This window comes from Mustela lutreola, chromosome 7 (genome assembly GCF_030435805.1).
Source record: "Mustela lutreola isolate mMusLut2 chromosome 7, mMusLut2.pri, whole genome shotgun sequence".
Classification (NCBI taxonomy): Eukaryota; Metazoa; Chordata; class Mammalia; order Carnivora; family Mustelidae; genus Mustela; species Mustela lutreola.
In genome coordinates, this window is record NC_081296.1 from 58328056 (window position 1) to 58342300 (window position 14245).

Genomic DNA, 14245 nt, shown 5'->3' on the forward strand with positions numbered 1-14245 from the left:
AGGGGTTCTAATGAGAAGACAAAATTATTTATTTAGATATTGTTCTAAGCTCCTTCCTACCCTCCACATATATTATCATGATCTCTTCCACATTTCTTATTCAGCAAGTACACGTTATATCTGGGATCTCAGAATCCTTTGCTTTGAAAGTCTGTGGTTCAGAATTCTGATCCCTTACTATTTCCCCTCCTCTAGGATTGTTGCAGAGACCATCTGCAGCCTGGATCCATGGATAAGGTCAATTCTTCAGTGGTGTCTGAATTTGTATTGTTGGGACTCTCTAGTTCTCAGGAGCTCCAGCTTTTCTTTTTTGTTTTCTTCTCTGTGTTATATGCGGTCATCGTGCTGGGAAACCTTCTCATTATCATCACAGTAACTTCTGATAACAGACTGCACTCCCCCATGTACTTCCTCCTGGGAAATCTCTCCTTTGTGGACATCTGTCAGGCTTCTTTTGCTACCCCTAAAATGATTGCTGACTTTCTGAGTGAACATAAGACCATCTCCTTCAGTGGCTGCATTGCCCAGATATTCTTCATCCACCTTTTTACTGGAGGAGAGATGGTACTACTTGTCTCCATGGCATATGACAGATACGTAGCCATATGCAAACCCCTACACTATGTAGTCATCATGAGTCGAAGGACGTGCACTGTCCTGGTAATGGTCTCCTGGGCTGTGGGCTTGGTGCACACATTAAGCCAGTTATCATTTACCGTGAACCTGCCTTTTTGTGGACCCAATGTAGTAGACAGCTTTTTTTGTGACCTTCCTCGAGTGACCAAACTTGCCTGCCTGGACTCTTACATAATTGAAATACTAATTGTAATCAATAGTGGAATCCTTTCCCTAAGTACTTTCTCTTTCTTGGTTAGCTCTTACATCATTATTCTTGTCACTGTCTGGTTTAAGTCTTCTGCTGCAATGGCCAAGGCCTTTTCTACACTGGCTGCCCATATCACTGTAGTAATATTGTTCTTTGGACCTTGCATCTTTATCTATGTGTGGCCCTTTACCACTTACCCTGTAGATAAACTTCTTGCCATATTTTACACCGTTTTCACTCCCATTCTAAACCCCATTATTTACACACTAAGAAACAGGGATATGAAGGCTGCCATGAGGAAGATTATGACCTATTACCTGAGGCCCAAGAAAATTTCTGAAATTCCACTAGTAGCAAGGAATTCCCTTTATTAAGATGCAATTCCTTCAACTTCCTCAAATTGATACTCTGTCTATAAATATTATCAATGTGTTCTTGGGGCATATCTCAGTTACGGTGGAAGTGATGAGGAAGATGATATAGAGAGTATCTAATGGATATTAACTAGTCCCTTCCCAAGTATCACCTAAGCAAAAGCTAAATATAAAAAAAATAGGAGAAGGTATATCATGATTACTTGTTCTGCAAATGAACAGAATGACAATATGTGGATAGTATTAATGCTTTCGCTGCTTTAGTTGCAGCACGAATATGATAGGAAAAAAAAAGGGAGTACCTGATTCTTTGGTGGGTATAAATTCAGGCATTTTTCATGGTCCTAGCAGTTTCCTAATTGTATGCTGAAAAATCTATGTAGATGAATAATGTTTTTAAAAATGTGAAAGTCAATTTTCCCAACCAGAAGATAGCCTTTCCACTGATTCAAGTGTGTAGACTTAAGTGGAGATTTTTAAATTATGAAACCCCTCCCCTAACATCAAGTATGCCTATCCCATATTGTTTTCCAATGACAATTCTTTAAAATGAATCAGGAGCTTGCATTTCAAATCTTTCGCTTAATGGTCTTTCTATAATCAGTTAAGATAATTTCAGTTTCCTCTGAAAACACTGACGTTTTTGTCTATGCTATAAGTAGCTACTCAACAGTCTTTGCATTTAGACAAAATACAGAGTTCTTAGTGACACTGAATCAATGATAAACATACAATCTAACTGCAACCTGGATCCTGAAAGACCTCTGGATCTTTACTCTGAACCTCTCAGGACCATTATCAGATTTATTAATGTTGATAATTGTTTTTAAGGGCTTTTTTGGATGCTTCTCAAAGTTTATTTTATTTTTATCTTTTAAATTATCCAACAGATAGTACATCATTAGTTTTTGATGCAGTGTTCAATGATTCATTAGTAGTTTTTAAGCTTTCCCCACCAACACTCCTCAATTCATAAAAGGTAATTAGACAAACATAGATATTAGTCTCTTCAAGGATGAAAACATGAGTTTTGCTTTTTGTTGTTTGCCTACTTACCTTCCCAATTCCATATCATCTTTTCTGAACCCAACTGTAATAAAGCATCATTAAGTAAAATATTGAAAAAACCTTGGGAATTTCCTCTTCTCCCATCTCACTCAATTTTTACTCTCTCCATAGCTTTCTAGTTCTTCTGAGAACTGATATTCTTTGCTCTTTTCTACTCTCAAAGCTTACCTTCCAGTAAGGGTAGTTTAAAAGTAATTTACACTTCAGTGTAAATTTAAATACATCAGCTACTTCTTCCAGGAATGTGTACACATTGATTTCTTTCTAATTTTAGGATATCATTCCATCAGTAGTGAGAGGGGAAAGTCAGCAGCTTAGATCTGAAACAGTGGCAGAAAGAAGAGATCTTACCAATGTTTCCCGACTCTAAACCATGCAGGCTGCTTTGTTTTTCTACTCAGGGAATGAGGTCCAGCCTTATGATTCCCCTTCTTCTTGAATAAAAGACTATATGTACTGTATGATTTTCTTTTAATCAGCCTATAGTACCAAAGTATTAGGGTGGCAGAACTCATTAGAAAGCTTATTAATTTCATTCTTTTTTTCAATGATAGATGATTTGATGCTAGATTATATGAAACAGATCTTTCTTGTTAGGTATTTTATAAAAATGTTTTGTTAACCATGGTAAACAATGAAAATAAATGTGTTAAGAAATTCAGAAAGTATGTAATCTGCTTAACTGGACCAGTTATTAGCTAATCAGGCACTCATAACATTTTGTGACTATGAGATTCTTTTGAAAATATGATAAACATCATAGCTATCCTTCCCAAACAACAGCATAAACACTTAAACATAAGACTGGATATACATTAATATTTTACTTTAGTAACTGATTTCTGGTTTTCAGTTAAAAAAATGACTGTAGAGTGATCTTTAACAGAGGAAGTATATGCTGTCTATGATACTGAATTAATCTTAACCTTTTACTGGAATCCTTGAAATAAAGTAAGTATTAAGGAGTCTGGCAGCATTTGGGTAGCTCAGCTGGTTAAGCATAACATGTTTCTTGATTTTGGCTCAGGTCATCATCTCAGAGTGCTGAGATCCAACAATTCAGCCTGGAGTCTGTTTCTCTCCCTCTCCCTAATCACATGTGCTTTCTCTCTCTCTCCCCTTCTCTCATATAAATAAATCTGTTAAGAAAATGGAGTCTGAACTTTCATAGCTAATATTTACAGAAGAGGAAATGCTTGAGTGAAAGAACTTCAAATTTTCCCAAATTCTTTGGATTTTTTTTCCCACATGGCATGATTTATGTTCCTTACAAACTATTTTTGCAAGTTCTCATTCAAGAAAAGATGAAGTGGTATTTATATTTCAGTGAAGTTCTTCCAAAGAATGCCTGGAAAGCCAGCAAGTTTTCTCGTAATAGAGAAAAACACACATTTTTTTTTTTTTTTGAAGGGGCGGGGGGTGGAAGGTTGGGGGTAGCCAGGTGGTAGGAATTATGAGGGCATGTATTGCATGGAGCATTGGGTGTGGTACAAAAACAATGAATTCTGTTACATTGAAAAGAAATAAAAAACACATATACACACACATTTTATTCTCAATTATTGGTATAATCCCTTGACAAGCTGGATATTCAAAGTCCTTCATTTTGAATGTTGACAAAGTTGACCACTTTCTTAGACACAATGTCAGAGCTGTTAGAAGAATTTCTACTAAGGCATGGCAGGGAAGAGAGCAATAATTAAAATAATGTGTGGAATTTCCTCTCATCAAAAGAGTAACACGATCAGGTAAGCTGCTGAAAATAAAATACTTCATTTAATAGAGAAGAATCACGTTTTTTTCCTTTGTGTATTTCTTGACAAGGAAGCTCTATAAATTATCAATTTGTTGTCTCTTGACATGAAGTCCACCATTCATTGGCATGTTTGTGGTATCTGACCTGGACTCAAACCTTTCACCTTTGTCATGAAAGGATGTTGGATGAACACTACAGAAAAGAGAGGCCTTTCTTCCCGCTTCCAGTGTCCTTAATTTCTTTCTTCTACACTGCAGCTGCCATGGGCTACCCAATGGCACTCACCCTCCAGTAAGTTTTGTTGCCAGTCTCAGCCTTTCATTTCCTGCTCCTCATCCCTCCATTTGGGGACCAGCTTTGTCCAGAGGCCTACTCATAAGCTCTCCGGAGAGTTCTGAAACTCACCCTTGGGGAAGGGGTCCCCCTTCAAAGTCTATTGCTTCCCTGGTTCTGTCCTTCAGCCCTAGAACATTATTTGGAGTTCTCTTTCATCCCTTTTTTGTACTACTACCAGTTGCTAAGTCTCCATGTTCAACATTCCTTGTTCAAAATACCAGTGTAGTTTTTGTCTCCTGATGGCACTCTGACAGATACCGAAATGTTTAAGTATTTACAAGATATTGAAAAGCCAGAAGCATCTAAAAGTGATTCATAAAATATGACACATAATGAGGAAACTCAAGAGCTGGCTGAACCAAAAAATGTTAGCGTTTTCATCTATTTATATACTCATAGTGTATGATATCCTTTGTCAAGTATTTTTTTTTCTCCTAAGACAACAAATGAGGTATTTACTAACTTAAAAAAAATAAAATTTCACTCTCTGCTCCAAGCCAATGTGACAATTTCCATAGCAAAAGTTCGGTTTTGTTTTTGCTCATTCGGTTTTCCCCAGTCGTTCATGGATTTCATTTTAATGTGATAGGAAACCTTGTATAGTGCTCTTTAATGAGGGAAAATGGAGCATTCAAGTGTATGTAACACTGAATCCTTAAAGTTTGTATTAAAGTTTTAATCATCAGTCTTCTTTTCCTGAGAAGACCCTACTGAAGAGCTTTCCATTTGAAAAGATAAATCTGCTTGTTATCTTTACCCTGCAGGTTAAGACGATCGCCAAGACAGAAGCAGCACCACTCTGTGTTAATGCATTTTTGTGTCATACATGCAATGATAAAAACAAACAAAATATAAAGCCAAGAGTTCATAGACTTTAACAAACTTTTTCATAAAATATTTCAAATTACTTTAGTTCCAGTAAGACAAAGAGACATTCATAATACTAAAACAAACGCTATTTTAATTTACTGTCAGCTAGTCAAGGTAACTAGCAATACATTTCACCTGGAATTGAGACACTAAGAGCAGTAGAATCCCATGTTATATTTTGTTTAAAACAAGTCTTAATATAATTTGGTAATACATTTTTTTCATGGAGGTATTTTAAAATGATAATTTGAAATATTCCTTTTTTTTTTCTGTCCGGTTTACAGATCTCTGTGGACTTTTCTCAAACCCCTGAGAAACTGATAGAGACATAAATTTAACTGCAGAAAAATGGGGAAATAAAAGTACATTTTAGAAATCTGAAAATAACTTTTGCACTGCTTCTCGTAAGACTTGTCAAATCCAAGCTCAGACCATATTATTATTATGTGCTCTTGAGCAGATTACTTGCTTTTGATCAGGTCCCCTCCCTAAAATCTTCCAATTCCTATGTATTACTCTTAGGGCAAAAGAAAAGCAATCCTCATTAATCTGATTAATAAAGCCCTTGGCTCTCTATTCATATCACCACGCTAACCCACATCCTCGTTTAAGTAATATGGTTCTCCCTGATGGAAGTAAACTCCACAAGAACAGGGACTTTGTCTATGGCAGGTGAACATATCCTGAAAGTGTTTTTCATAATGTGACTTTTTGTAGAAAATATGGAGCCAAAAGCCAGGGCAGACTTGTTTGTTCCTTCTGCTCTCAGACTGTAAACTACTTCTGCTATGTGTATGAGCTAAGTGGACGAGTAACACTTCAGACAAGGAATAGAAATTCAATGCATAGCTCAGAGAATAGAAGAGCTGAAGTGATGGAAGAGACTCTAGAGAGATGAGACAATATGGCCAGTGGTAAGTGTACCTCAAGATGCTAGCTCAGGGTAAAAAGCGAAGCTTTAGTTCCATTAAAATAAAACTTACTGGAAATAATTTGATTCACGTTCACCATAGGGTAAAAGCAAAGAATTAGCACTATAATTTCCAAAAGTGCACAGTAACAGAAACCTCCAGGAGAAACACATTGACTACAAGGCACATCATGATGGTCTTTAGAAGACTGAAAAGGGAGAGAAGAATCTGATAACATCAAGATTCAGTATTTCATCATAGGTATTTTTACTTTTTTTTTTGACAAAATTGTATTTCATCATAAATACTCCTCGTTGGAGAAGATCCTTGACATATAATATGCTGTATTTCCAGTATCTTGAAATTCCAGACTATATCAGAACTAAATACATGAAGGATGCCACAAAGTAACTGAAACACCAATGAAGAAAACCTCTCAACTCTACTTTGTGACAGAGTTTTCACAATTAAAGAAAGAAAAAAAAAAAAAAACACATCAGTCACTCCCTCACCTCTGAAACATTTGCTGTTGACCCATTTCTATATTGGTTCTCCTACTTTGTCACAATATAGTCCTTAGTAAACTTAATGGTCCTGGTAATCTATACATCATCATACTAGTCCACTACATTAAAAGCACATAGTGATTGGACCTTTGAGCAGAAATTACATAAAAGAGGTAAGAGATAATCCCTAACATTTCAGGGATCTGTTAAGTCATTCAAGTTTTAAAGGTTTGAATATTCTGAGGTATGATACCAAATCCCCTCAGAACATACAAAAATGTGATTTTGTTTTGTACTTCTTACCACTGAGAAAGAGACACAGTGCTTACAGGCTCACTGAATCTTGGAGGCAGCATAAAGCTGCCTTGCAAACATGGCTTTGATGCCATTTTGGGTTAAGTCACACAGGATTTCCAATTTCCAATGAATCTTTTGTATCTAGTCCAGTCTTGAGTGAAAGCTGCCCTTACTACTAATGCTATACAAACCAGGAAAACCAGTCAAATAGAGGTAGGAATGATAAATAATAATACTGTGCAGATTCTTTAGCAAAGCCACTTAGAAGAATGACCATGCTAACTCCTCGGATCCTAGAAAAGAAGCCCTGCATCCTGCAGCAGAGAACTATACTGTGGTTGAAAAGCAAATCCTAGGATGCTGCAGGGCCCTACCAGAGATCGAGTTTTCTAGTGTCAGAAAGAAAGTGGGTTTTCAAGTGACTATGTGACTAGCACTGCTCATTATGAACCAAGTATCAACAAGTCACGATTTCTAGCTGTCACAGCAGTAAGCCAATATGTATTACCTGCTTTCTCTGGGACCAGGCTGAAGCAGGGGTATAAAATCACAAGTAATCAGCACCCTTAAGTAGTCCAGAATTCTATATTACCTACTTTTGTTGCATTAATACCCTTACTTCAGATCAATTTTATGGTCTCATAGAAAGGTTTCTATAAATGATCTGATTGTCTTGATGCAAGCACAAAATGGACAACTGCTGCATTCTTGTCCACTCAGATGACTAATGGGAACTGGTGAGGGAAAATTCTATTACTGGGAAAAGCCATAAATATTTCACTCAGTTATCAAATTTGGGATGGAAAATCAGTCCTATGTGGAAGTAAATATGAATTCCTGGACAGTGAAAAACAGTTTTATTAGTTTAGTAGATGTCTTAAAAGATCAAAATTGGAATATGTGGTAGAGAAAAATGAGAACAGGTCTATGTGGGTAGGCACAAAGTGTGTGGATTTTTATACCTCACATCAGTGTCCATCTGAGACCAAAGCCATGTAATCCCTTTTATGAAGATTAGTCTCCTAAGTTCTGGGTACTACTCCTGATGAACACTTGATCAGCAGAAGGAACTGCACCTGAAAAGCTGATATGATGCTAATCCGCAGTGAGACCACATCCATTCAGTGGCATGTCAAATATATCAGACCCCTTCTTCCATGTGGGGGGCAGTGATTTATCCTTATTGGGATGGACTCCTACTCCAGATATGGGTTTTCCTTCCTTGCCTGCTGTCCCCCTCCATTATCCTAGGCCTCTAGATTTGACATCTTCTTAAAAATGAATAATAAATATTTTCTTAAAAACAGTATTTTCTTTTAAAAAATATTTTACTTATTTATTGGTCAGATAGGCAGAGAGTGAGCGAGAAAGAGCATGAACAATCAGGGAGGGCATAGTCAGAGAAAGAAGCAGGCTCCCTGCTGAGTAAGGAGCCTGATGCAGGACTCCATCTGGTACCCTGGGATCATGACCTATGCCAAAGGTGGGCCTTTAACAGACTAAGCCTCCCTGGTATCCTCAAAATAAATATTTTCTGAAAAAAATTTAAATTAAATTTATATTATATGTAGATTTATAGATATTAAATTTTTGGCAAAACCAAGCCTTTCTAATCAAAAAAAGAAATAGAGAGCCCAGATATGGACCCTGAACTCTATGGTCAATTAATCTTCGACAAAACAGGAAAAAATATACAGTGTAAAAAAGACAGTCTCTTCAATAAATGATGCTGGGAAAACTGGACAGCTATATGCAGAAGAATGAAACTCGACCATTCTCTTACACCGTACACAAAGATAAACTCAAAATGGATAAAAGACCTCAACGTGAGACAGGAATCCATCAGAATACCAGAGGAGAACATAGGCAGTAATCTCTTCGATATCAGCCACAGCAACTTCTTTCAAGATATGTCTCCAAAGGCAAAGGAAACAAAAGTGAAAATAAACTTTTTGGACTTCATCAAAACCAAAAGCTTCTGCACAGCCAAGGAAACAGTCAAGAAAACAAAGAGGCAATCCACGGAATGGGAGAAGATATTTGCAAGTGACAGTACAGACAAAAGGTTGATATCCAGGATTTGTAATGAACTACTCAAACTCAACACACACGAAACAGGCAAACATATCAAAAAACGGACAGAAGATATGAACAGACACCTCTCCAATGAAGACATACAAATGGCTATCAGACACATGAAAAAATGTTCATTATCATTAGCCCTCAGGGAGATTCAAATTAAAACCACATTGAGATATCACCTTACACCAGTTAGAATGGCCAAAATTAACAAAACAGGAACAACATGTGTTGGAGAGGATGTGGAGAAAAGGGAACCCTCTTCCACTATTGGTGGGAATGCAAGTTGGTGCAGCCTCTTTGGAGAACAGTGTGGAGATTACTCAAGAAATTAAAAATAGAGCTTCCCTATGACCCTGCAATTGCACTCCTGGGTATTTACCCCAAAGATACAGATGTCGTGAAAAGAAGGGCCATCTGTACCCCAATGTTTATAGCAGCAATGGCCATGGTCACCAAACTGTGGAAAGAACCAAGATGCCCTTCAATGGTCGAATGGATAAGGAAGATGTGGTCCATATACACTATGGGGTATTATGCCTCCATCAGAAAGGATGAATACCCAACTTTTGTAGCAACATGGACGGGACTAGGAAGAGATTATGCTGAGTGAAATAAGTCAAGCAGAGAGAGTTAATTATCATATGGTTTCACTTATTTGTGGAGCATAACAAATAGCATGGAGGACAAGGGGTGTTAGAGAGGAGAAGGGAGTTGAGGGAAATTGGAAGGGGAGTTAAATCATGAGAGACTATTTGAAAAACAATCTGAGAGGTTTGAAGTGGCGGGGGTGTGGGAGGTTGGGGTACCAGGTGGTGGGTATTATAGAGGGCACCGATTGCACCGATAGCATGGAGCACTGGGTGTGGTGAAAAAATAATGAATGCTGTTTTTCTGAAAATAAATAAATAAATAAAAATATACCTCCCTGTATTTTTTATTCCTTTCATATTTCCACTGTTTTAAAATTTTTTTTCCAGTTTTAATTAATTTTTTATTTTTTATAAACATATATTTTTATCCCCAGGGGTACAGGTCTGTGAATCACCAGGTTTACACACTTCACAGCACTCACCAAAGCACATACCCTCCCCAATGTCCATAATCCCACCCCCTTCTTTTTACATGTACAACCTGTATATTTATGATTAACTTTTTCCAGATACTTTATATTTTATCTTTGTGAATGGAAACTGTCCTTCACTGTATTTTCTTTGTAATTTTATAAACTGTTGCTCATTAGGGGCATCTGATTCGCTTAGTCGGTAGAGTATGTAACTCTCCATCTCAAGGTCATGAGTTCAAGCCCCACTTTGGGCATGGAGCCCGCTAAATAAATAAACCTAAATAAATTAATAAAGTTTTTCTCATTTAATATATTTTTCTAACTTTTTTGAGGATCACACTTTTGCCAAATAATCAAGATATTAAAAATATAGAAAGTAGGGGCGCCTGGGTGGCTCAGTGGGTTAAAGCCTCTGCCTTCAGCTCAGGTCATGATCCCAGGGTCCTGGGATCGAGCCCCACATCGGGCTCTCTGCTCTGCGGGGAGCCTGCTTCCTCCTCTCTCTCTGTCTGCCTCTCTGCCTACTTGTGATCTCTGTCAAATAAATAAATAAAATCTTTAAAAAAAATATATAGAAAGTAAAATATTAAAATTATTTACTAAACTTACTACAATTATGCATATAGTATATTTGGCCATAGCTTAAACTCCTAAAAATATTTACAGATTCACTTTAAGTCCCTTTTATACATTTCTTCACACCATTTCTTTAGTTTACATTTCAGTTTAGAATCTGTATTACTGGGTATTTTAAAATTATTTTCATTAGTTTGTTCATTTTTTTGGCTTATAAAACTATACACATAATAATTTTATCAGTCTCTGATTACTTTCTCCTGACATGTTTTATAATGACACATAAATTCATATAAAAAATTAATATACAAAAATAATTTAAATCATTGAATATACTCTATCATGTTAAAAAATTATATTGCTTCACTCTCAAATTCATAGATATGTAGGTGTTTTTCCAGTATTAGCTCTCTCTTTCAATCAATGCTGCAATATCAATGTTCATGCATTGCTGGGTATGTGAACATTTTACTACAGTATATATACACACACAGACATACAGAGCATATACAAGGAAACTTACTTTCAATTTCCTTTTTTAAAGATCACCATTTGAAACCCACATCTACATCACCAGCTTTGGAAATACAGAAAACTTACTATGTATAATGTATTGGAAGAACTGCTGACACATGTTTAGAGAAATAAAAGATTTTTCATGGAAAAGAAATGAAGAGCACCTTCAAGTGTTTGAAAACCTATCCTGCTGAAGTGAGAACACATTTGTTCTACTAAACTATTAATGGTAGAATCAGTTGTGCAATTTAACAATAGACGTAACTATCTTGGGAAGTTCTGAGCTCCCTGCAAATGGAGGAAACCATCCTGAGGCTAGGTGATCCTTTTTAGAATGGTTTCATTATTTTAACAAAAAGTTAGTGGTTGAAAAAGTATTTTCTGAGTGGAAGTCAGTGAAAATCTAGTAATATTTTGCTTTCCTATGTACCAACTAGTTGGTAAAAAACTTTTTTCTTTTCCATTCCTGGAAAGAAAATTCTGTAAAACATAATTACTCCCACTGCAGGGTGACATCAGATCTCCGAGTGAATTCTCACTTCCCCAGTGAAATCTGTTCCATAGAACAAGGATGAAGGCTTTATATTGCCTTACCTTAGGATACTGCACTTGTATAGTAAGGAGGAAAGGAGGAGTCTCACTACCTGAGGTGCTTGCTTCTGCACAGCTTCGTGCAGAGACCAACTTAAAATGCATCAAGTCAAGAATATATCACAAATATTTTAGGCATGAAGACTCACAACAAAAGTGAGGAGCTTAGAAACTGTGGGACACCGTATTTGGAGAAAATAAGGAAGAACTGAAGGACTGGAAGGAATCATTAAAAGTGTAAACATTATACATGCATTTGACCACTGTGTTTGGACTAGATAATTTGTAAACTGTCCTCTAGATGCAAACTCAGCAACTAGAAGATCGAAAGGAAAAGCCACTGTTGTCTAAGTCAAGCTGGAAGCTCTACCTAAAAGAGGCAAATAATTGGCTCTCTTCTTCTCTGTTGATTTCCCACTATACTGGCTTAGGGCGGCTCTGATATAATAGGATCAGCATCTGATAAACAAAGGGAAGTATGCTAAAACCATCATCTGTCCCTTCTTTGCTTCCTTCATGCTTTCTATTCGAGAATATTTAGCCATTTGTTAAGCAAATATTTGTTGACCATTTATTTCCCTGGAATAAAGAAGGAGTAGCTACACAAAGTAGGTCATAAAGGTTATCTTTGCTTTTTATCGCTAGGTTTATAGGTAATCAACTATTATAAGATGAAATAATGAAAAGAAAAAAATATGCATGTTTATGGTTTTGGAGTTCTATTGCAATACTTTAGATGGGTACTGATATAACATCAACTTTTACATATCAGACTTGGTCTTACATTGGGAAGAGGAGATTTTCTTACAGTATATTTTCTGATCTGAAAACATTTGTTATCTCTAAGTAGTCTAGTGATGAACACACAAATGACCCATTAATGGAGAAACTTCTGGGTGTTCTGTGCATAGCCCAAGGAATTGAGTGACTTGTATAAACTTCACATGTTTCCATAATATAACAGCCTCTGCATTTAGAATTTTAGAGATGAAAACAGCCTTGGAAATAATGTCCTATCTCCCAAGGTCTGTCACATAACTACTAAGTGGTATATATTATGTATCTCTTCTATTGGGTACCTACCTTAATTATTAAAAAAAAAAAAATGAGATCTAACACCGAACCTAGTATACTCTCCTTGGATTAAGAGATCACAGGAAATTCAGTGTGGAAAGGATTTTCTAGTTAACTTCACGTATTTTGAAAAATGAAACTGACAAACCTTAACATTCATTAGGTATTAGAAAGATGGAATTTGTAGAAAATTTTATTTTTAGGGTATCCTTTTTTCAAAGATAAAATGATTGTTTGAAATTGTATTAGTACTACTAACTTTATCTAACATGTTTTAACCATTATGCTTCCCCTTCTCTTCCTCCTCTTCTTCCTCTCACTCTTCAGTGTTATCTTACTAGGTGATCACAGTTGGCAGGCTTTACAATAAATTGAACACTGTAAGTAGTCCCTCATGGCATCTTCTTAAATTTGAAAGTTTAATCTTATCTTTTTAAAAATTCATAACTGTAGTCCTTTAGCACTTTAGATCTTAGAAATAGGAATCATCTTCCTTTTCAATGTTTATTTGCCGCCTCCTCTCCCCTTTGCATTGTAAATATGTGATCAGACATTCGAGCATTGGCTCAACTCTTCCTCATGGAGATAAGAATTCCATAATAGAAGTTTATATGGAGGTCAGTTCATGCCTTACTGATCTGTTTATATTCTTAAGTCACTTAAGTTTTGGCACTCTTCTTAAAACTAGATATCATAATTCACATGCAAAGATGGGAACCCTTGAAAGAGTAGGACTTAGTGCTTCAACAACCACAATGAAAGCTTATAACATTTTTTAATTGATTTATGTTTACCTGTACAATTTTACCTTAAAAGTTTTAAATATTTATTATATTAGTTATATTAATCATGGCCAAATACAGCATACAGAATCAATCAGTATAATGATAAATTCCTACTGTATGTTGTGGGTATCTAGGACTAGAGGCAAAAATGATTCCTGAACAACCAGAGGTCATGTAGGATTTTTTTTCTGGGATCAAATGGTCACAGTGACAAAACAAACAAACAAAAACATTCAAGAGGCAATTTAAGCACTAAGCTTCACTCTTCTGAAAATCTGTCATGCACTCAAAATGCACCAATTATATGGAGTATTTCCAAAAGGATAATATCTGAAAGGTGTCACAGATTTTGATAAATACTGGTGCATCAGATGTGTTTAGGAAGAGATAAAAGATAGAGAGAATACACTGAAAATACATGGGTGGTTCATTCAAAATTAATCTTTATGTGACAGATGGTGGACTCTGGTAAACAACTGTTACACGGATAAAAGAAACATTTTTGATCTTTAAAGAAACTTCAGAGCATCAACATTGGCTTTTCTTTTCATAATATGGCAAATTGCTTCCATTAAGCCTCTTAAAACAATGTCAAGCAATCTATGATTGTCAAT

At 36.1% G+C, this 14245-nt stretch overlaps 1 protein-coding gene across 1 annotated transcript; it reads left to right on the forward strand.

Moving 5' to 3' along the window:
- The first annotated feature begins 228 nt into the window (after positions 1 to 228).
- On the forward strand, positions 229 to 1200 carry LOC131835260 (olfactory receptor 4K5). The gene has a single exon (XM_059179621.1). It carries the CDS (start codon positions 229 to 231, stop codon positions 1198 to 1200), a length of 972 nt encoding a protein of 323 aa, XP_059035604.1.
- The last annotated feature ends 13045 nt before the right edge of the window (positions 1201 to 14245 follow it).